This window comes from Lissotriton vulgaris, chromosome 3_1 (genome assembly GCF_964263255.1).
Source record: "Lissotriton vulgaris chromosome 3_1, aLisVul1.2, whole genome shotgun sequence".
In the NCBI taxonomy this organism is placed as follows: Eukaryota; Metazoa; Chordata; class Amphibia; order Caudata; family Salamandridae; genus Lissotriton; species Lissotriton vulgaris.
Genome location: NC_141689.1, coordinates 801,613,668 through 801,636,502, shown reverse-complemented (window position 1 = coordinate 801,636,502; position 22,835 = coordinate 801,613,668). Strand labels below are relative to the sequence as shown.

The 22,835-nt window shown below is 44.5% G+C and overlaps 1 protein-coding gene across 1 annotated transcript in view; it reads left to right on the top strand.

Annotated features, from left to right (window-relative positions):
* FBN2 (fibrillin 2) overlaps positions 1 to 22,835 on the top strand; it is a 1,183,434-nt gene that overhangs the window by 836,312 nt on the left and 324,287 nt on the right. Inside the window, exons 15-16 of the mRNA XM_086961117.1 lie at positions 18,830 to 18,952; positions 19,649 to 19,801. Coding sequence (XP_086817243.1) covers positions 18,830 to 18,952; positions 19,649 to 19,801 — 276 coding nt within the window. The remainder of the gene's footprint in view (positions 1 to 18,829; positions 18,953 to 19,648; positions 19,802 to 22,835) is intronic.

Genomic DNA, 22,835 nt, shown 5'->3' with positions numbered 1-22,835 from the left:
CACTAATACCCATAGGTGTTAAGGCGCTATCGCAGAGCAAAGGGATCAACAGAAGAGAGGTGGTCAGGAAAAGGATGCTAAGATGTAAAGAGCCAAGTTTTCAGATGTTTTTTAAAGGCCATAAAAGAGTCTGCATTTGAAATATAGTCAGGTAGGGCGTTCCATAGTTTGGTGGCTGCTACCAAAAAGGAGCAACCACCCCATCTACTCTTACAAAATCTGGGGATCATACGTTTTTTGCAAAAAGAGGATCTCAGTTGCCTCCCCGGAATGCACCATTGAAAAAGCAACTTCAAATGGGAGGAGCCCTTATGATGCAAGGCCTTTAAAAAAACAGGTACAAAGCCTTAAAAATAATGCGTTTTCTGACAGGAAGTCAATGTAGGGAGCGAATCTCCTACCCAGCGTTGTGGTGCTTGGGGGTGTACAGAATGCTGCCGCGTTCTGTACCACCTGCATTTTGTTAAGGAAGGAACTGTTGATGTTCAGATACAGAGTACTGCAGTAACCCAGCCGTAAGGTAACCAGGGCAATGATGACTTACTGATGCAGTTCTGATGGAATATAAGCGATGACCTCTTTCAGGATCCTCGTGATGTAAAAATAGTACGTGCTGGCAGTGCCACTGACCTGAGCATCAGGGCTATTACCTGCCATCCCATGCACCATGCATGATGCTAGGAATTTATACTGTACAGCGTGATTGAGCATGGAATATGTTCAAGGACCTGGGAGAAGGCAGATAGCGCACCTGCAGATTTAATACATTTCACAAATCGGGCGGCTAGCTGCTCAGAGTTCCCTCTCAGACAGGCTTCCGTGGCTCCTTGGCAGGTCCTGACATTTAAAGTGCGCGATACTGGTCGAAGCCAAAATTCTCTTAAGAGGAACAAATTGTCGCAGATGCAAAGAAATGTATCAATGATTCCTCCCCTCTTGCACAGAAGCCTTTGTCCGTACCAATAGGATTTTATAGGTATTCATCCAAATCGCAGGCCCATTAGCTGTTGTGTTATGCTCATGCTAAGGGGCAGAGAAAGATAAGCGGGAAGGACTCCTGGATCATACAGTGTTTAGGCCCTGGCCCTGTGTGCCAGTTTCTTCATATAATGTTCTGTTTATTTACTCCTCGCTTCCTTGGTCACCAATTTGGTGGCCAAGGACAAAGGCAGGCCACTTGACCAAACGTCACTATCCTCCAGGGCGTGATTTAGGTGCTTGTGCCAATTTGTCTCCAGATTGTTTATCGCCTCCCAGATTATATTCTTAACAAGTATTTTTTTAAGGCCAGCTGCGCGTAGCGGAATCAAAGGGCTTCAGCCCCCTTCTCCCCCCACCCCCCTCGTGAGTGACAGCCCGGGCTCAGACAGCTCCCGGGCACGCACACAGCCGCACCCGAGCACTTCACAGGTCTTTAAAAGACCATGTGCATGTGAATGAGGCTTGTTGTTGTTTTACCCCTTCCAAGAGCCCCTGCAGCTCCACTCAGCCTATTGCTTAAAGTTTCAGACCCCACCTGAAATTTTTTCTTAGCCTTCCCCCCTGAAATGTCGCTTTAGTTGCGCCTCTGATTAAGGCTTCAGGCTACAAACTGCTCCTTTAACATCCAGTGCTGTGAAAACAACCCAAACTCTTGTCGAATTTGGGCATGCGATGTACAATTAGGAAGTGAGAATACTCTTGCCCAAAGAATTTCGCCCAAATATAGGATGCTTGGAAGAAACATACAGATATGAGTAAACCTCATGAGGCTTTGTGATGGAAAGACCCACTATTGTGGTGATGCCACGAGTTAATATGAATACCGTTTGCTGTAGATATAAACCGATGCCTTTTGGGCACTCATCGGCAGCATATGTGTTGTAAAACAATAACAGAAAGAAGGTGAATCGTATCAGCGAAAGCAAATATGTTCAGTTTTAAATATAGCAATGTACACTATGATTGATCATCACTCTGAGTTATTGGTGATCTTTCCAAGTTTTCCTTTTTATATTTTTGATATTACTACATTTATTCTTACTTATAGGGGCTTTTTGACAGCCTTTTGCTATTGTGTCATTTACATTGTTTACTCTGCCCTACACAACACCCAGCGTGGGGTCAAAGGATCAGCCCACGTCAGCCATTGGCCAGCTCGAGCCGCACCATTCTGCCCTTTGACAAGGAGCAAAGGGGTTCCATTCAGTACGAAGGACTAGTATGACAATGTCTGCATTCTGAGACCAAAATATGTTTTTGCTTGTAGCCAATGTGTTATTCATGTTTTTAGATGTAAGGTCCCCACACCTCCCGCAACAATACAGTTTTACAAAAAAAAACGCGACAAAAGAAAACAAGCATTGACAAAGCCCAAAGGTTGGACCCAATGGCAGACCTATTTGCTTTGCTGTGATTGTTATTCTAAGGAGCGTACGAGACAATAAAAACGAATAAAAAAAATTCTTTAACAATTGTAGACAAAAGCAAAAGGTATTTTCGCAAACTCCCAGTAATGCATGCGTGTTTCATGTTTTAAATGCCACTGTTTACAGTCCACAGTTGGTGCACTCTTGTGAAACTAAGTGCCAAGCAGCTGAGCGCCTGCTGCTGTCTTTTGCCAGGCCGTATTAACTGGCATGGTTGAGTGAGCAATATCTGCATCACCTTCCTGCTGATTCTGCAAGCTGCCATTTCCCTGAACTCCGGAGGCCGAAGCAGAAAGTCATCCTTTAAAAAGTGGGAAATTACGAAAGAGTGTTTTTCCCAGAGTAAAAAATAAACTATAGGATGTGATCAAACATGACGAAGCTTGGAAAGGGATGACAAATTCAATTTAGTAATATTGATGGGAAATAGTATGAAAATAGTGCGGCGACTGTGGGAAAGAAAGAATGGCTGCCAGGGTAGTAATTTGAAAGCCCTCTTCAAAGGCTTAGGGTCTTTGTGCGCCCTTAAAAGCAAGGTTCCCACTTCAGTGACGCGCTCATCTGCGATTACACAACCTTTTATGAAGCCTGCGCCATCTGGAATTTTACATCGGTGTTGACTGTTATTCTTTTAAAGCTGCCACGGTTTTAGAAAAACTAAATGCAAACATTTGAAAGCAAAGTGGTTGCAGAATAAGTTTTGCTGCGTCGTATATTGTTTTAAGCACCTTTTGTGTCAACGAGATTTATTTTCGTCACACAAGAACCGAACATTGTTTGTAAGGAGCACCCACGGAGGAGCCATAAATCAAGCGTAGAGCAAAGTAGCCTCACCGCAGCTTTATTCCACTCGTCGTTCGTGCTTTCTGAACACGTGTAGGCTTCGCTAATTCAAGCTGTTTTCTAAGTAAACCGCAGTTCAGAGCCGCAGATACGTTTTGTCACAGCCCACCCTTCAACCAAGAGCACTACTCTTACCGCCGGGCGTCCCCGTCCATAGTGCAGCAAGTACAGTGGCACCCGGATCCAGATGTGTGAGTGGCCCACTTCTCTCTCAATAAGTACCTGTTTTTCCTACCCAGCTGGCGGATGGAGGCCCAGTTTCCTAAATTGTATTAGGGTCCACTGCACCCTTTTCCCGCCACTATTTTAGCAGCCCACATCTCAGTTATTAAAGTCTTTCATTTATATCCTTCTTAACTCTAGTGTAAGAGGTGGAGACTAAGGCTCTACAGATACAGCACAGCAAAGTTGCCACCGCCCCAGTGTAGCTTAAGGGATAATGTGTAAAGTTTGTGCCTGACCCAGCATAACACATTAGCCATAAGAATGTCTCCTCCAACCAGGTTTTTTAGGTCTCTTCGAGACATGCTGTATTCAGGATAAGGCGATACTAAAGGGGTATTGCCTTAAGTTGGCAGGGTATGCTCAGACGTGAGTCCCTTGCTCACTTTGCCACTGGAGTCAAGCTATCCTGGCTGAAGACGGCTGTAATGCCAGAAACCGGTCCTGGGAAGCTTGATTCCGGTCCAGGGAAGACATGGCTTGGCAGTTCGGGCTGGACTGTTCCCATCAGGCACAGGGTTAGACTGATTTGCATATGGCCATGTCTGAACTGGGGTGGCGGAGTGAGCTAAAGAACGGCGATGGATTAAACCCAGATCAGTTGACTGGGGGTGAGTGTTTGTATTGTCAACGCTCCGTCCATCACCACCTTTGGTTTTTCTTTGTATTCAGGATAAGGGCATGAAGGTTTCCCTTCCTGCACAAAAATAATCATTCCCACAAGGTAGGCACTCTTGCACCATGGTGTAAAGGTGCCTGCATTGGCGCACGTCAGCCCACTGTGTGCCGGCGCAGGGGAAAAGGACAAAAATGCGCTGTATCTGATAGATAAGGTGCATTCCTGCCCATTTCTTCCGCCGTGGGGCAGCGCCGCAGGAAGGCCTGTGGTGCTGCCTTACGGAAAAACCTCATAAATGAGGCCCATTGTTGGTATTTCAGTGTAGTCCTGCACACGTTTCTGGGTGATTGTCCTTCTTCAACAGGAAGAAACACAGGTCTTTAGGGTGCTTGAAATGTTGCTTGTACATCATCAGGTCAGTACCAATACAAAGTGTGCAGGTGCAAGGCTTGTCAGTGTAATCATTCCAGGAGGATTTTTACCAGCACTTGGGTGTGTTAGAGAGCACATTGATGGCATATCAGAAAAGGTCCTCCATTGCATTCTGATAATTCCAGTACTTACAAGCAAGGACATGTTCACCACCAGTTAGTTTAGCTGGTGTTGATATTTCTGTGCAAGTGTAGACACTTGTGTCTGGGCGATTGTCCTTCTTTAGTAGGAAGTAGCAGGTCTCTTTATGGGTGCTTGATACTCTGCTTGTATTTCGTCAGGTCAGTACCACTCCGAATCGCTAATGTGCATCCCAAAGTTCGTCAGCTGAATCACCCTAGAAGGAGTTCTAACAGTACAGTGTGGGAGGGAGCGCATGGCTGTAATCTCAGCAGATGCTTTCCATAACGTTCTGGTAGATGCAGCTCATGATAAGTTCAGTAACTAACAGTTAAGGAAGTGTTCACCATCAGTTGGTGCAGCCAATGCTGGCATTCATGTGTATTTATGGGCACATGTTTCTGGGTGATTGCCCTTCTTCATCTGTTAGTAGCAGGTCTCTTCAGGGGTGCTTGACATGCATATATTTACTCATTTACCAGAATGCAATAGGGAGCTTTTGTTGAGATGACGGCAGTGTGCTAACTCCCCTCTGGCCAGAAATAAACTTGCATATAATGAATGCGTAGATAACACAAAGTAGGAGTACAGCATTTTTGTACAACTGTCTCTTTATTATTTGCAAAGCCAATACCTTTCATTTTTCTTGCTGGTCTCTGGAAAGGTTTTAATTCTTGATTGAGTGTTGTTTGGAGCTGGCAGTTTTGTCCCATGAGTTGGATGCTTACATTGTGCAGATATGGTGCTTAGGATATTGGGGTTTCCAGTCCAACCAAAGTTACCTGATCCTTTTGATTTCATTTGTAATAACATCTGTTATTTACAATGTATAAGGGTTCAAGTCCTGCTTTTGGTATAGTCATGTGTGCATTTCAAGGTCTAGTCAATCATAAAATGTATCAAGGATCTCGCTAATTAGTAAAATAAAAAACAATCAATGGATTTCCTATTGACTGCACATCAGCTTGTGCTTGTTTTTTGCACTCGGATGTATGACGGTACAACGCGTACCGTTACAATGCGTCCCTTTAAGACGCAGTTTTAACAACGCAAGTCGTTACAATGACTTGCGTTGGGGGGGCGCTGATAGTGAATAGTTTAATTTACTATTCCAACACCAGTCCCCGTGGATAGTAGGGAAGGTGTTGGATAGTAAATTAAACTATCCCCTTTCCTAGAGCGCCCTCCAGCGAAAGTCGTTGTACCGACTTTCGTTGTTAAAGCTGCGTCGTAACGGTACCGCGTTGTACCAGTTACGTTGTAAAGGATGTTTCCCTTTGCACTCTTATCCTCTGACCCGTGCCACTGGGAGTTGGGTCATTTGTTGTATCCTTGGCTGTGCTTCATGTACTTGAGTTCATGGCCTAGTATGACATTTCCCTCGATTTGAAGATGTGCAGCATCCCATCTAGTCCTTTCAGTTTGGGCCCCTTTTTTCTCATTGCGTTGCAGCGATGGTTCACTAAGTTATGATCTCAAAGCTCCTTCTGATATGTGGCTCATTAGTGGTGTCCTGTGCAATAAGTGTCATCTGGTTATGTGGTTCATTGGCATGTGCTTTCTTCTGGTTGTTTGTTTGCCCAGTATTTTTCTTTAGTGGTTCTGTGCCTGTGCCTCTTTGTCTTTCTCCCTCCACCGTGCTGGCATCATTGTTGTATTGTACATGCTGCTTCCCTTTTCTCATTTTTCTGTTCTGGTTGGTAGGTGGCACTGGTGGTTTGTGAGCACTATCCCTGTCTACCTGGTCCTGGGCATATGACTGCGGGGCCTGCGGCCATCCTGAATGCATCAGCTCCCTCCAGCTCTCTGAAGTTGTGCTGGAGAAGGACAGGGTAGTGCTTAGATGGGAGGAGCTCTGCTTAGTTAACGGCCTGCCTGTTCTTCTGTCTCTAGCTTCTCTCACTAGTACATCCTTCTAGTGACTCTGGGTTTTTTCTTCTCAATTTGATCTAGCCTTGGGTAGCCAGGCCACTGGTTCAGGCCATGGCTATCATTTGTCTTTTGTTCCCTTTTGGTGAGACATAGTTTGTTGTTTTGTTGGTGCCCCTGCAGTATGGTGCAGATTCTGGCTCTACATTCCTGTATGCTCCCTGACAGCTGCTTGTTTCATGTTTCATTGCAGATTAGTGGAACTTGCTATCATCTTTCTTTCTAGGATTCTGCCTGTTGATTCTGTTTGGATTTCGATCCTGACTGATACTGTGGGCCTACATTTGTTAAGTGGTATGGTCATTCCTATTGTTTTGATTTCTGAGTATCCTATTCTTTCCTTTATTCATTCACATGTTTCACAGGGTTGTTCCCTGTTCATGTGGCCACTTGATTTAGTTGATTTGGCCTCATCGGTGATTGTTCTTCTTTTTAGTGGTAGTATTCTTTGCCACTCCTTTGAAAACTGTTCAACTCTGTTGCGGATTCTTTAGGCGGCTCATTGGGCTTGTCTCTCTTTCTAATCATGTGCCTGGTGTCTTTACTTCTTGTCCTATCTTGGTTGCCTCCTGCCTTGATGGGTAATCTGGAAGTGGTGGTCTCTGTGGGCAGGGTACCTGCTGTTCCTTCTGGTCTACTCAGACTGTCTGCTGACTGGTTCCTAGTGCAGACTTGCCTCTTCTACGTTCTATTAGGAACCTTATTTCTTACCTGATGGGCCTTCATGGCTTTGCTATGGGTATTGATATTGATATTACTGGTGGAACTCAGCTCCTGACTTACGTGGTGGCTTCCGTGTTGATTTCTCTAGTGTTTCATGAGTTTACATGAGGCACATGTGTGCGTTGGTTGCCGGATGGAGACACAGCGTTTCCATTGGACACACACTTTATTATTATTAATATTTGTCCAGTTGTGACATTCTTTTCCTGTCTCAGCTCACATTTATTGTTTGTTAGTTAGCCTTGTGATTTTGCCGTGGGGCGTGGCACTAGGTGTCTCTGTTTCTGTTCCTAGTTCTGACTCCTATCCCTTTTGCTTCACTTGTGTGCTATTCTGAAGCTTCACTCTTCTTTTATCTCATAGGGCTATATTTCTTCTTTGCATTTGCTTCAATATATACATTTATTGCATTGCCTATTTATGTCTCTCTCACTTTCTCTTTTTAAGAAATTCTGTTTTTTACTTGGATTGTCGGGCATCTGTCATTGGGCTACTTTTGATCTTTTTCTGTGTGTGATGCCGGTGTTTCTTCCCCCCTCGTCATTGGCATTATGAGGACTCTGCTATTTCTCCTTTGCTGTTCCCTTTTGCCTTTAGGGTGTGGCTCTCCTCTGGATTCTGTGATGCTGCGTTCTGAGGGTGATATTTCACAGCTGGGTACATCCTCATACTGTACAGACTGGAATGTGGCCACTGAGATTGCCAGTGGCTGAGATTAAATGAAGCATTTCTTCAATCGCTTTGTTGTTTGCTGCAGTAGATTCCTTATGTGTGATGGGTATACCCAGACATTAGTTCTTTTTCCAGTGCTTGAATGCTGGGAAGGCTCATCCAATTGTTATTTGTATCCTTTGATGATGGTCCAGCTCTCCATCGACAGGTGTTGCATACTGTTATCTCGCTTCTTATGGTATTTACATGGTAGTTGCTAAGGTTTTCAAATCATGGTCTAAGCAGTTCTCTCAAATTGGGTGGATGTGGTTCTTCGTCATAGTGCTGGATGAACAGAGGATTCTTGAGTCCTGGTACATTCAACAGTGTGCCTCCACGGGACAGTGTTTGGCCTTTTTTCTCAGAACAGCTGCCCCCCTCCTGTGGTGTCATTTGGAGTCTGTGTGCGATTTTGCTTTGCCTTTGGTGTTGCTTGGTGGGTTTGATGTTGGCTGTGGTATTGCTCAGTCTTCCTTAAGTGCTGTTCTGAGCCAGCAGCATAGGGTGTTCTCATGGCTTCTGGCTAAGTGTGCTTGCAGCAGGTTTGCTTTGCTGTGCACGGTCCCAAGACAGACTCCATTCACCCTGTCAGTTCACTCTTCCCCCTGAAGCTTCCACTGGTAGTGATGTTTGCCACTGTGTTTCAGGTTTAAGTGTGGATAGAGGCTTCCAGGCATTCTTTAGAACTGTGATTTTAATTGTCTGTGCTCTGGCCTTGATTGGATGCTGGGCTGTAACACGTGTGCCATGATTCTCCAGAGCTATGCTGCTTCTTCCTGATATTCAAATTGTAGTTTTTTTCCTAGGACAAGGTCATTCTGATGTAGGTTCTTTCAAGCTTTGTATTGCTACTTTTTCGGTCTCGCCTAACACACAATGCAAGCTATGTAAAAGACTCCATTGGCTGTCTTTATTGTCAATCTCATTTGCATGATTCGTATTCAGTAACTTCCCTTGGTCCATCTAGTCCAACTTGTGTTTGTCCCTCCCCTGGAGCACAGTCTCTGTATCATACTTTTGCTTGGCTGACTAGTATCATTTTGCTGCTCACTTTTTTGTTTTTTTTAGTTAAGCACTCTGTGAGAATGCAGGTGTTTTTTGAGTTCTCGCCCTCGTATGCTTTGCCCCCATAATACCCACTACACACATGCTCCATGTTGCTCTCTCGCTTGTGCGATTACCTCCACCCATGCTTTGTAATGCTGTCTCCTTGTGTGCTTCTTCCCCTGCAAAACACCCGAGTACCATGTTCCATGGATCTCTCTCCCTCATGTGCTTGTCCCTGCTAAACAAACCATGCTCTGTGTTGCTGTCTCCCAGGGCAGAGCACAAGTCATAAAAAAGAAGAGGGGGGACGCTGTCACCAGAAGTGACGTCGAAAGAGGAAGTGACGTCACGAAAGGTGCCGAGCTTCTCGTTTTTTTAGTTAAAGCAATAAAAGAGTGGGGTACCATAAAAAAGTAATCGTCTTGTGTGATTCCAACTGCAAGTAACACCACAGATAAGTTATATTTCTTAGAGTGACAATGGTTCAATATGTAGCTAGTCTGTAAAGTACATATGCATGCATGGTGAAAATAATATTGCAATGTCTATGCTCGAAATTAAGCATAATATGGACTATTCTGCTGATAGAAATGACTTTAGCACTCTCGATTCGAAGGTGGAAAGAAGCCGCTTCTGTGCAGTGTGCAGGAGGGGGCGAGATAAGAGTGTGTGTCTTGCGGTACATGGAGTGCAGATTAGGATATGTCCTAATGAGGTGGCAAATGGGGTGGGTGAGCGGGATGTCACCCCGCATGTATCGCATCGGGGGACCTTTTGGAAACGAATTTTCAGCGCCAGGACGCCAGAGGAGCACGGCGGACCCTCAGTGTAGCTGACCCTCTGTAGCTGACCCCTTTGTGGATTCCGACCGCCTCCACGACTCGCCGGACCCGCTTCGCGGGTCCCGCAGCGCGTCGCCTGCCAGGAGGCAGCATCAAAGTCATCAGGAGGAGCGCGGGGACAGGCGAGTAACCAGCGGGGCTGCGAGCATAGGCAGGGGACTCCAGTGTCCAGGAGCCCCTGCGCGCCCAATCACCATCACCTGGGCTGCTCTCCCCGCTGGCCACGCCCCCCCGCCAACGGAGGTAAAAGTAGACCTCACCTTTTGCCTGTGGGACCTTTTGGAAACGAATTTTCAGCGCCAGGACGCCAGAGGAGCACGGCGGACCCTCAGTGTAGCTGACCCTCTGTAGCTGACCCCTTTGTGGATTCCGACCGCCTCCACGACTCGCCGGACCCGCTTCGCGGGTCCCGCAGCGCGTCGCCTGCCAGGAGGCAGCATCAAAGTCATCAGGAGGAGCGCGGGGACAGGCGCGTAACCAGCGGGGCTGCGAGCATAGGCAGGGGACTCCAGTGTCCAGGAGCCCCTGCGCGCCCAATCACCATCACCTGGGCTGCTCTCCCCGCTGGCCACGCCCTCCGCCAACGGAGGTAAAAGTAGACCTCACCTTTTGCCTGTGGGACCTTTTGGAAACGAATTTTCAGCGCCAGGACGCCAGAGGAGCACGGCGGACCCTCAGTGTAGCTGACCCTCTGTAGCTGACCCCTTTGTGGATTCCGACCGCCTCCACGACTCGCCGGACTCGCTTCGCGGGTCCCGCAGCGCGTCGCCTGCCAGGAGGCAGCATCAAAGTCATCAGGAGGAGCGCGGGGACAGGCGAGTAACCAGCGGGGCTGCGAGCATAGGCAGGGGACTCCAGTGTCCAGGAGCCCCTGCGCGCCCAATCACCATCACCAGGGCTGCTCTCCCCGCTGGCCACGCCTCCCCGCCTATCACGTAGTTGTAGAGTCTTAAGGAGCCTAGTATCCCCGCTTCGCGGGAGCGACCGGGAGAAGCCCGGGACAAGGGCGGGGCCGCCTAAGGCCGTCCAAGGACGTACAAGGTCGGGTCGGGGCTACCTCCCTTCTCTTTCACTATCGATCCCAAATTGTTCCATTATCAATTTATTAACTACTCTTTTATAAATCTGGCACTATAAATTGTGCTTTTTCTTAACTCTCATGATGTCCACACGCTCAGGGAAGGGCAGACAGATTACCGTTAAAACAAATAATGGTAAAGCCACTGGAACTCTGGATGATTTTATAAGCCGGGCAACCGGAATTTTAGAAAAGGAAATTGCCCTCACAGAAAAGCGTCTATCACTTGACCTGATCACAGGAAAACGCTCGTACCTGGGGAATATTGCATTAAAAATTACCCCTACTAAATTACCTACTCCTGAGCAAAGTCTACTTTGTTCTGATAGTAATTTGGAGGCTAGCCCAAATCTAGAGATAATCCCTGAGTCACAGACAGTCCTGATAGCGGACCCAGGGGATTCCCAAGTTGAAGTATCTACACTTACTCCCATTCCCATTTCACCAGATATTACGGGAGTAAATGTAATAGATAGCAACCTGAGTAATTTAAGTAATAATGTCCCTACCCTTACACAAGATCAGACAGTGGTATCTCAGCGGGAACCTCATAACCCAAATAAACGTAAGAGAGGTGGCACTCATAGGAAAGGGGCAAAACCAAAGTTAGCGAAGCCAGCACCATCTAAAACCCTAACAATCCCTACTAAGCAAAAGGGTCCCCAATTAGCTGACATGGGACAGAAAACTTTCTCTTTTAATACTAACAACAATGACCGCCTTCTGGGGGAAATTGAGAAACTAGTTCAAATGATCTTGTTACCTGTTTTAGAGAAAATTCAGATTGTTAATCTGAAGTTAGATCAACTGGAACATATTATTTCTTCTAATACTGATCCTCCTGAAACTCTAGCAAGTAAGAACAAATTGCCTGAAGAGGGGGGCACAAGAAACAAGAATAAAAATTGTAATGTCAGCAATAGTGACCCAAAAAAGGGGAGTGAGAATAAAAATATGCCTATAACTACTAACCCTAAGGTGGCACCGGTCCCGCTAGTTCGAACAAAACCTATACCACAACCCCGTTCTAAACCTGTTTTGGCGGATGTTGTAGGGACATCTGGTCAAAAAATGGGCAATGTGGCATCAACGACGGAAGCCGCGACCCCCAAACAGGGAAGTACCCAAGGGCGAAAACAAACAGGTTTACAGGGTTCCGTAAAAAATACAAAAAGTATTGATAGTGAGGTAGTTCATCGAAAGAAACCACCACCCTTGAACTTGCCGCCAGATTCAGCCCCTTTTATGGTAATACTTACCGGAGTACCCCCACTCCCTCCCAATAAAACAGAATCTACCCAGGAACTAAGAAATAAAATAACATATTGGCTTAATATTAACAGACCACTCCCCTCTGACTCTAAAACAAATATACTTAGTGTACGTAGAGCCCCCTGGGTGGGCCCGAGTGAGAAGGATCTCGAGGGGGATTGTATCTTGATTAACTTCAGTAACACCTGGGTAAAAGATATCATCTGTAGTAAACCGAGATTTGCTAGAGTTGGGGATATCCAGTGTATAGGTCTGGAGTATTTCTACCCAAGCCTGAATTTTGTACCCCAAACCCTCCCTTACAAGAATGCTAGGCAGGTATTTAACAACGAAATGTATCCTATGTGGACCCACAGAAATAGGGCTATATGGCCAAGCCAGAACAACTGGGGACCCTCCCAACAGAGTGATGCCTTTTCCTGGGACCTGATCCATAGTAATAACAACTACCCCCTGCAAGCTTGGCATAACAACTTAAGACCAAGGTATCAGGGAGAGGACTATGTAGGATGGCCCCCAAATAATGTCCCCTTGAGAAACCGCTTTAACCCACTTGTAGGTATGGAAGAGATCGATTGACCATCACAAGATCCTCCCAGGATTATGGATAATCCAGTATTAGGAGAACCCAGCTTGTGGGAGAAGGGGGAAAGTGGCAATGACAACTCACTGGAGATTGCTCCCACCGATGATGACCAAACTTCTGATGCTCAAGCTCTTAAGGTATCTTCTGTCAGAGAATGTGATTTAAGCCCAACCCTTTCTGGGAAGAATCTAGAAGTAGTAACAGAACCAGACATGAGACATAAAAATGATCAAAAGATGGGCCTAATCTCGTGGAATATTGCTGGACTTGCATCAAGACTTGAGGACGAGGCATGGTTGGACTTTGTGGGGGACTGTGACATCCTGTGCCTGCAGGAAACATGGAGTAGAACTGCCCAGAGTATGGAGGGTTTTCAAGCTTTTAACACCTTAGCAATACCCTCTCAAATGGGCAGGGCAAAAAGTGGTTTAATGTCAGCAACCTCGCTAAAATTATGTAAACTTGCGGCCTCTATAATAGTTGATTCACCTTGGTTTCAAGTGTTGATGCTGGTTAATTTGTTCCCTGAACCATTGTTGTTGATCAATTGGTACTACAATATCTTTGACAACAACGAGACAACTGTAATCTTGGAACTAGAAAGGGCCATAGCTGGGGTACGTCAAGAACAACCCCAACTATTTGTTATCTGGTTGGGAGATTTTAACTGCTCACTATGTGCCCATGGTGATTCCAAGGTGTGTGGTTTGACAGATTCACATGATCAACCGCTGTCACATTTTAAACACACACCTCAGGGGGATGCGTTAAATAATATCATTATTTTAAATGATTTATGTATATTGGAGCCCTGGGTTGGTCCAAATTCTGTGCCTATACCGACGTTTCAGGGAACTAGGGGCACTATGAGTTTCATCGACTTTGTAATTGTCTCTAGTGGGCACCTTTCCTATGTCGATAAGTTGGAAGTAATACCTAATGCTGCCAGTGACCACAATCCTTTAATTCTAACCCTGTTTTGTCCGGTTAAATCCAAACATTCTATCTGGGAGCAACCGGTAAAGTATAGTAAAAATCAAGGTATCACCCTTAAATGGGGCAAAATAGACGCGGCGGGTCTTGAGGCAGAGATCCTAAATGGATATAGTGCTGAATATGAGGCCTGCCTCATACCTACAACCGGTCCAGAAGAGGTTATAGGTAATTTTGAATCCCTATGTGAGCATGTAGCTGAGCGCCTAATAAAACCAATTGGTAAAAACAAAAAGTCAGGCCCCAGATGGTTTGATGCTGCATGTTCAGCAACACAGAGATCGCTGAAAGTAGCATTAAAACAAAAACCTAGGGATATAAAATCAGTTAGAGCAGCTAGATTAGCTTATAAAGAAGCTATTAAATCAAGGAAGTTGGGTTTAAAAAATCAAGCCTGGGAAGACTTAGAAAAGTCAACAGAACTAAAGGATAGTAGACTTTTCTGGGAAGTCATCAATCGTCCCCTCTTTGCAAATAATGATATGGATAATATTGTGATGGAGATTGATTGTGATTCGTGGGAAACCCACTTTGGGAATATTTTTAATCCTCATAAAATCCAACCAAATGTGATATCGACAGGAGATGCAAGGGTATCTGTGGTTCCCCAATCTTCCCTTTCCCTGAGTTTATCGTTGACTCTGCAAGAAGTGGAGGATGCGTTATTAAAAGGTACATCACTAAAAGCACCTGGCCCCGACCGAGTACCTTTGGACTTTTTTAAGCACAACGTCAAAGTCTGGGCACCTGTGTTGTTGAATGTTTTTAAAGCAGTTGTCACTAGCCATATTCCGGCATCCTGGAAGGAGGCAGTGGTGGTGCCAATTTTTAAGAAGGGCAATAGATCTGATCCCCGATGCTATCGCCCAATCTCTTTAATTGACGCATCATGTAAAATTTTGGGCAGGGTTATTTTAGCACGATTAGAATCATGGGCGGATTCGGTGGGCCTTATTGTAAATTCCCAATATGGATTTAGAAAAGGCAAAGGCACTGTTGAACAGTGCCTTAATTTGGCCCTAATTATTGGGAAATACACAAAGGCAAGAAAATCTTCAATCCATCTTGCTTTTATGGACCTATCAAGTGCATTTGACACTGTGTGTCCTAGTAAGTTGTGGCAAATGATGGAGGAAATGGGTTTCGAGGAACCCCTGGTCACTCTCCTTCGCAGACTCCATGAATCTACCACGGTGGCCATAAGGTTTGGACCAGGGGGAGAGAAAACCAAGTCCATTCCCTCGACCGAGGGTGTCCGACAAGGATGCATATTAGTTCCTTTTTTATTCCTTGTATATACTAATGGCCTGGAAAAATACTTGTTGGACCATTGCCATGATTTCCCAAAAGTAAATGGTAGAAGCATTCCAATGCTTTCCTATGCCGATGATACGGTACTCATGACACTTACTGCAAATAGCATGCAGCACTGCCTTGATGCCTTTCACAAATTTATGTTGGACCTAGATCTTAAAGTGAATTTTGCTAAGTCTTTTATCATGGTCTGTGGCCCGAAGGGCACCAAGAGCAGAAAGTTTGCAGTGAGTACCTCCGTCATTGACAAGGTTGAAAATTTTAATTACTTGGGAAACCTTTTTAATCACAAATTAAGCTGGGCACCTTTAATGAAGACACGAGTCCAGAGTGCTAGTCGCTCAATAGAGGGATTGTTCCGCTTTTGTGGCAAATTAGGCCAAAAACCCATTTCACATTTAAAAACTCTGTATAAAGCAAAATGTCTGTCGATTGCTACCTACGGGGCAGGGGTCTGGGGGACAGATAGCCCCGACACGGTACAGATTATGGAAAACAAATTTTTAAAACGTGTCTTGGCCATCCCATCAGGCTCCTCAAACAAATTTGCCCACAATGAACTAGGTTTAAATTATGTAAGTGACATTATTCGTCTTTCTCCTCTGTTGTTATGGGGCAAAATATGGTTATCGGAGGATTTACAGCTCACTAAGGATATTATCCAGGACTGTTTGAAATTGTCAAATATGAATCAAATCCCCTGGCTATCCTACGTAAATGAAATGTTTCATAAAATAGGTTTGGGTGACACCTTTGACAATCCTGAAAATATACAAGGAGATATTAAAAATGTAATTAAATCGAATTACTGGAAATCTTCGATTGTAAATTGCATGGACAGCCCCTATGCCCCCAAGGCTGTCTTACAGCACCAGTTTTATCTGACCTTTACAAATCATGTACAATGGCGTTTTTACTTGACAAGATTTAGGCTACATACTTTGCATTTTCTTTTTGCATTTCCTATACAGAGGGGCTGGTGTGAGGAACTCCCCCCTTGCAACTGTAATAACAAAGATAGCCAAAACACAATGCATCTTGTTCTTTTTTGTTCCTTATATAAAGACCCGAGAACCAGGTTTATTAAACCGATTCTCAAGGAAAAACAAATACGCCATCACAAAGAGGGTTATGATTTCTTAATATCTCTGTCATCCCCTACAGTCTGTTGTGCAATGTTGAACTTTATACGCGTGTCACTCCAGATCAGGAAACTGTATGGCTAAAATTTTGCCCCAAGAACCAGACCACCTGATATGTGCACTTTATATTCCTGCACCGTGATTCTTTTTATTATTTATTTTACCTGTTCCTAAAAACACCCTTGCTCGATAAATTATGTATTATCCAGAGATGATTAATTTAAAGTAATAATATGGTTATGTGACTTTACCTGCCAATGAATTTTCATAGTGCCATAAACTGTAAAACTGCCTTTTATAGTGAATTTTTTATTGTGTGTTGTAAATGTACTTCTACTTTTATGATTCTTTGCATTGAATCGAATAAAGTTTTGAAATGAAATGAATGTATCGCATCGTTTGGTTGCTGTGCGGTGCCGGCAGCCTGGCACCTGGCCATTGTTCAAACTCCAGTGGGAGAAGCACCTCGAAGTCAGTCGGCCAGCTCGATAAGTAGGTCTGGAGGAAACCTGTAGCAGTGAGTTGGCAATTGCAGGGTGGGGGTGGGGTCATCTCCCTTCCGAGGGGCTTACCCACCACCGCCCCCTAGTTTATTTAAAATGTATCGATGAAGATGCGCAGCTGTTTGGAGAGGTTCATAGTGTCTTTAATAGAAGCTCAGAAAAGTTTGCTTGCCTGCAGTATAGTGAATATGTCACCGAGCTTCTCGTTCCAGAGAGGACAAAAAGTGAAGTCCAGCTGTTTGGCAGGGGGGACGGCGTCCCCCCGGTAAAATAAGTGGGGGGATGCCGTCCACCCGCCTGGTACCCCGACTCGAGCCTTGCTGTCTCCTTTGGGTGGTTTTCCTCCAGCAAACGCCTAACCCCTGTCTCTGCATTCTGTGCTGCTCTATCCTTTGTGTCCTTCCTATACACTCCTGTAACCATGGTGCTCCCTCCTTTAGTACTTCTGCCTCCCGTGGAAAACACTCCCCTTGCCCTGTCCCTCATGTGTCCCCCCTGCAATTTCCACCTCTGAGCTCCTTGTTGTTCTTCCCTTTTTGTGCCCCCACCTAAAAATACCCAAAACTCTTTGCCTCGTGCTCCCCCCACAACCTGCACCTCCTGCAATCTGTGTTGCTATCTCTGTCAAGTACCTTCACACCGGAAAACGCATCCTGCCTCCATGCTCCATGTTGCTCTCTCACTTATGCGGTTTCCCCCACTGATCCCACCACACCACCTCCAAACAGCATTGGCAAACACAATAGGTTCAGAAGGTGATGCTTATTGGCTTTGATAATGCTTTTTGTGTGCAGATGTGTGTGGCCTCTCATGGAGCTCTGTTTTTTTCTACAACTCTTCTGAACATTTGCCTAATCTTTTTTTTGACCCAGCGCTACCATTGCTGTGACATTTTGCCTCTCTATCTTCCCCTGAGCCAGCTGGTAGCTGATTGATGGATTGGTGCTGCCATCTGTGATGGCTTACGTGTTGATTGTTCCAGGCTTTCATGAGTTTACATGAGGCACATTTGTGTGTTGGTCATCTGGTTGCCGCATGTACATACAGGGTTTCCAGTGGACACACATTTTGTTATGATAGTCCAATTGTTTGGCATTCTGTGCCTGTCTCCGCTCACATTTATTGTTTGATAGTTCGCCTTGTGGGCTTGCTGTGGGGCACGGCCCTAGGTGTCTCGGTTTCTGTCCATGTCCTGGCTCCTATCCATTTTGATTCACTTGTGTTATTCCCAAGCTTACTTTTCTTTTATCTCATATTGCTTTATTTAATCTTTGCATTTGCTCCAGTGCATACATTTATTGCACTGCCTAGTCATGTCTCTCTTACTAAGTTTCTGAAAAACTTTTTTCCTGGGTCGTCGAGCATCTGTCACTATGCTACTTTTGATCCTCTTCTGTGTTTAGTGCCAGTGTTTCTTCCCCCCTTATCATTGGGCATTATGGGGACTCTGCTATCCCTGCTTTGCTGTTCACTTTTTGCCTTTAGAGTGAGGCTCTCCTCTGGATTCTGTGAGGTTGTGTTGTGAGGGTGCGGTTTCATGGCTGGGCACATCCTCATACTGGACAGACTGGAATGTGGCCACTGAGATCGCCAGTGGCTGAGATTAATTCAAGCATTTCTTCTGTCGCTTTCTTGTTTGCTGAGACGCCTTAAATGTGAAGGGTATGCCTGACATGGGCCCCCTGCTCACTGTGACATAGGACTATCTATAGATATCCAAAGTGGCTTGCACTCCAGGACCGGTCTCGGTTTACTTGTGCTCCCACTGGAGGGGATCTAGGCTGGTACATCAGGCTAGGCTGTCCCTTACGAAGCAGGACAAAGACTTATTTGCATAAGAGTGGTATCTATTTAGACTGACATAGTGACATGTCCCATGGACCATTGCCTATTCCCCACCACATCGGAGCATTTGCAACCATAAACTGCTTAGTACATCTACCGTTCGGCTCTAAGTGCTGTGTGAGCCATTTATGCTTAAGGAATGTAATATTAATGGTTTAAATGATCTGATGTTCTGATATTGATTTGTTCATCCTAAACAGATATTGATGAATGCCACACTCCAGGGATCTGCATGAACGGACAGTGCATAAACACTGAAGGGTCATTTCGCTGTGACTGCCCACCAGGCCTTGCGATTGGCGTGGATGGCCGTGTTTGTGTAGGTGAGGAATCTCTCTGTACTGCACAGGCCAAAGAGGCCGAAGTTTTTATGTTCCTTAAAAAGTAATGCCCATTTGTCATTTTTTTATTTCTGAAAAAATGTGAACTACTTTTCTTGTGTTGTAGAGAAGTTGTGCCAACTCTAGTGAAGTCCAATGTACATGAATTGACCAGACTTCCAATAAATCTCACGCGCACCACTCTCCCGTACCATATTAGAAACACCCTGGGAGTCTGGAAGTTCAGGATGGCGTCAGCACATTTTCCATGGCCTACATAACCACATATTGTGTGCCTTTGGATTTTACTTCAAACATTAAGCTTCAAATTACTCAAAAGGAATTAATGTCAATTAATTTCTATAAAATGCCAGCAACGTTCTGTGTGGTCCAATCTGCAGGGAAAGGAATTGCATGGAAGGTGACCTCATTAAAAAGCATTTAGGAAACTGTCCTTCTTTGAAGCTTCATATTTTTCTGTGGTTTCCTAATGCACCTTTCCATATGCTGCATGAATCATTTGTCATCGAGATACACTGTGTTTCCAGTCTCTTGACTTCCAGCCCCGCATTATGCTTTGAATAAACATTTTGCACTTTCAACACGTTCCATGTCTCAGACACCAGATAAGCAGCACTCTTGCTAATCCGGCCTCAGGAAAGTAATGCTTCTGTTTCCCTTCACTCCTACCCTTTCTAGACACCCACATGCGCAGCTCTTGCTATGGAGGAATTAAAAAGGGGGTTTGCATCCGCCCTTTCCCTGGGGCTGTGACTAAATCCGAATGCTGTTGCGCCAGTCCGGATTATGGCTTTGGAGAGCCCTGTTTACCTTGTCCTTCCAGGAACTCAGGTAAATGTTTTTATTTATTTGATCATTGAACTGTGATTTCTCTGACCATTTTATTCTATGCTATGACCAGTAATTTAAACTTGCTTTAAAAGGTTGATGTTCATTGCATGAGTCCTACACCACGGTCCATATTAAACATTGTGCCCTGGGGGGCGCAATGTGTGTGTGTGCCCATTTTTTAGCACACCCAGGGCACAATGGTCTTACAGAATGGGCTGCAGATGCTGGTGCGTCCCGTTCTGTGATACAGATAGTGTTGGTGCACATTTTACACCAGCGCATTCATTAGAGGGTGTTCCTTCATTTGAATAAGGGTGTGTCCCTAGGCGGTAAACATCCTTTACACATAGTTTTTACCACGCGGCCGTTACAACGCAAGTCGTTACCACGACTTGCGCTGGAGGGCGCTAAAGGATTAAAAATACTAAATTTACTATTTCTATCCCAACACCTTCCCTAGGGTTCACGGGGACTGGTGTTAGAATAGTAAATTATACTATTCGAAATCCGCGCCCCCAACGCAAGTCGTGGTAACGACTTGCGTTGTAAGGGATGCGGTGTAAAGGGATGCGTTGTGACGGTGCGCGTTGTACCGTCATACATCCCCCTAGGCACATTAGGGAATAATTTTGTCTCTGCGACCTCGCCACATTACTGACATTTAAGAGGTGCACCAAAAGTGTGCCACAAAAAGATGGTCTAAAGGCAGCCCTCTGGGAGGTAAAAAGGGCTCTGTGGTAGTGTAGACCTGCGCACCTAATAAACCTCATCTTCTGCTATTAAATGTGTTGTAAACCAAAATTGGTGAGCTGCCACACTGAGGGGTACTGCTCGAACCCCTTAAAAATATAATACACTGTCGTGGCCTGGGAACACCCAGGTCTGCAAAGCGCTCAGCCTCAGTCCCTAAGGTTTCGTTTTGTTTAGTGCTAGTTAGGTAGAAAGGGGTCCCAGCGACATCTCAGACATTCCACTGCAGGCGGGTGCAGTCACTCTATGCTCTCACCTGCAAGGGGATCTCTAATTCCCCTTAAAAGTGCAGGTTGGTTGCTGCCTGCAGAATGAAACACTGAGCAGCTTTTAAACAGCTGCTCTATATTTCTCTTGAATGTATTGCCCTGGAGGCAGCACATGTTTATAGCTGCTCTGAGGCTGCGCATTTATTCTAATACATGTGTTTCCTTGCTTTCGCTGGGTGCGGCTTTTGAAAAGGGTGCCGTGGCGCACAAAGGAAAGTGCGCCGTATTGGTAATATGGCCCCAGATGGAGACTCTCATGTGGGAGGGTGATGTGTGACAGTCAAAGACCTATAAGCACAGATCTGCCTCTTCCGCACACTAGGCCGCACATTGTGCACAGATTTAGCACACAGGGCCAATGCACGTGAGCAATTTGATATGACAAACTCCTTTTTTAATTTGAGAAAATTGTGCATTTTTCAATATACAGCCATGATGACAGGGAAACAGGTTTGTGAACCAAGCACTACATTTAGAGAAGAGGAGGTTCTTGAAGTCAGTTTTGAAGTCAAGTAGTAAATGAGTGAGCATCCTTGTTGAGGGCTAACTGCAGTGTCGGCTTTTGACTTTTAAAAGTGGTGCGACATAAAGGTTGTTTGCGACTTTGACAGAACAAATGAGCCCAAGCGACCCAAAGAGGGTTCGTGGGGGAGAGTTTTACTTTTTCCCCATGAACATTTTAAGATATAGAGTGCAAAATAATTCATATTAAAGCATTTTGGAGAATAATTTGAATAAAGGGTATAGGTTTAAATAGAGAATTTTCCACAAAATGTAATTTTCTAGCTCTAGGGTTCTCAAGAATCTGATGGCATGACAATATTAAATGATTTTCCATGGGGCAAAATTGGTGCATATATATTTTGCACTATTTTGACTGCTAATGTAATGTAATAAAAGTAGCGAACTGATTTGTTTTCAAACTTGTCCCTCTTTAATTAAGTAGAGCAAATTGTATTTGTTGTGTTTTCTCTTAGGAAATACGTGAAAATAGTGCAAGTCAAAGCTTTTTTTTGCACTAGCACAAACGTTTATATAATATGACTAATGTGTAGACTGCAGCTAAATCGGTTTGTGCCATACCTTTTACACAAGAAGAAAAGATTATGCAAACTATTTCTGCCTCATTTTTAGCACCAATGTTTAACTTTAGAAAAAAATGTCACACTGTAATTTGTGACGAATCTACTAATCAAACGTAGGAAACCTTCATACATATATATATATATATATATATATATATATATTTTTTTTTTTTCACTGAAAAAAACATAGTTTCAGGCGCGTTATAGTTAGAAGTTAGCATTTAAAAAACCTTAGAAATTCTCTCAAAAAGCCATAGGTTTCAGGGGTGTTATAGTTAGCTGGACATTTCACTCGTACAAACCGTAGAAATTCCTCCATTATAGTTAGTTCCGCTAACTATAACTTGCGTGCCCGCAATGCACTGCTGATGATGTCACATGTTACATCATTCATGACATGGTCAGTGACATCACGGATAACATCACTGATGACATCTCAAACTCCAGTAGGGTTCTACTGTTTGACAAAACCATAGAATATGACTAGTGTCACAGCCTTTGGACTTGCATCTCCAGCATTTATTAGCTGTCAAGATTTTAAGTGAAATGATCACTCCGAAGAGATGATTCTAGATTTTTATTTTCCTTGTTTTTCCTCCTTTTACCTGTCTTCATTTCATTCATGAAGTTTGGTAATTATTTTTTCACTCCCATTGCACCGTTTATAGCTTTCCTAAGACAGTGTTTATTAATCGCAGCACTCTACAAATAACATAACATTACTGTATAAATACCATTAGATTGCTTTTAAGTTGATTGTTAACTGTATAGTTCCTGTTTGATATAAAATGGCTAAATACTTACAGGTACTACTAGTACGCTACATCCGACCTGAAATAAATACATGCATTTCCAATTGACACCCCTAAGTCAGTGCATATTAAACTTTAGGACTGCACTCTTAGTCATTTTGAAAATATATTCTTACTT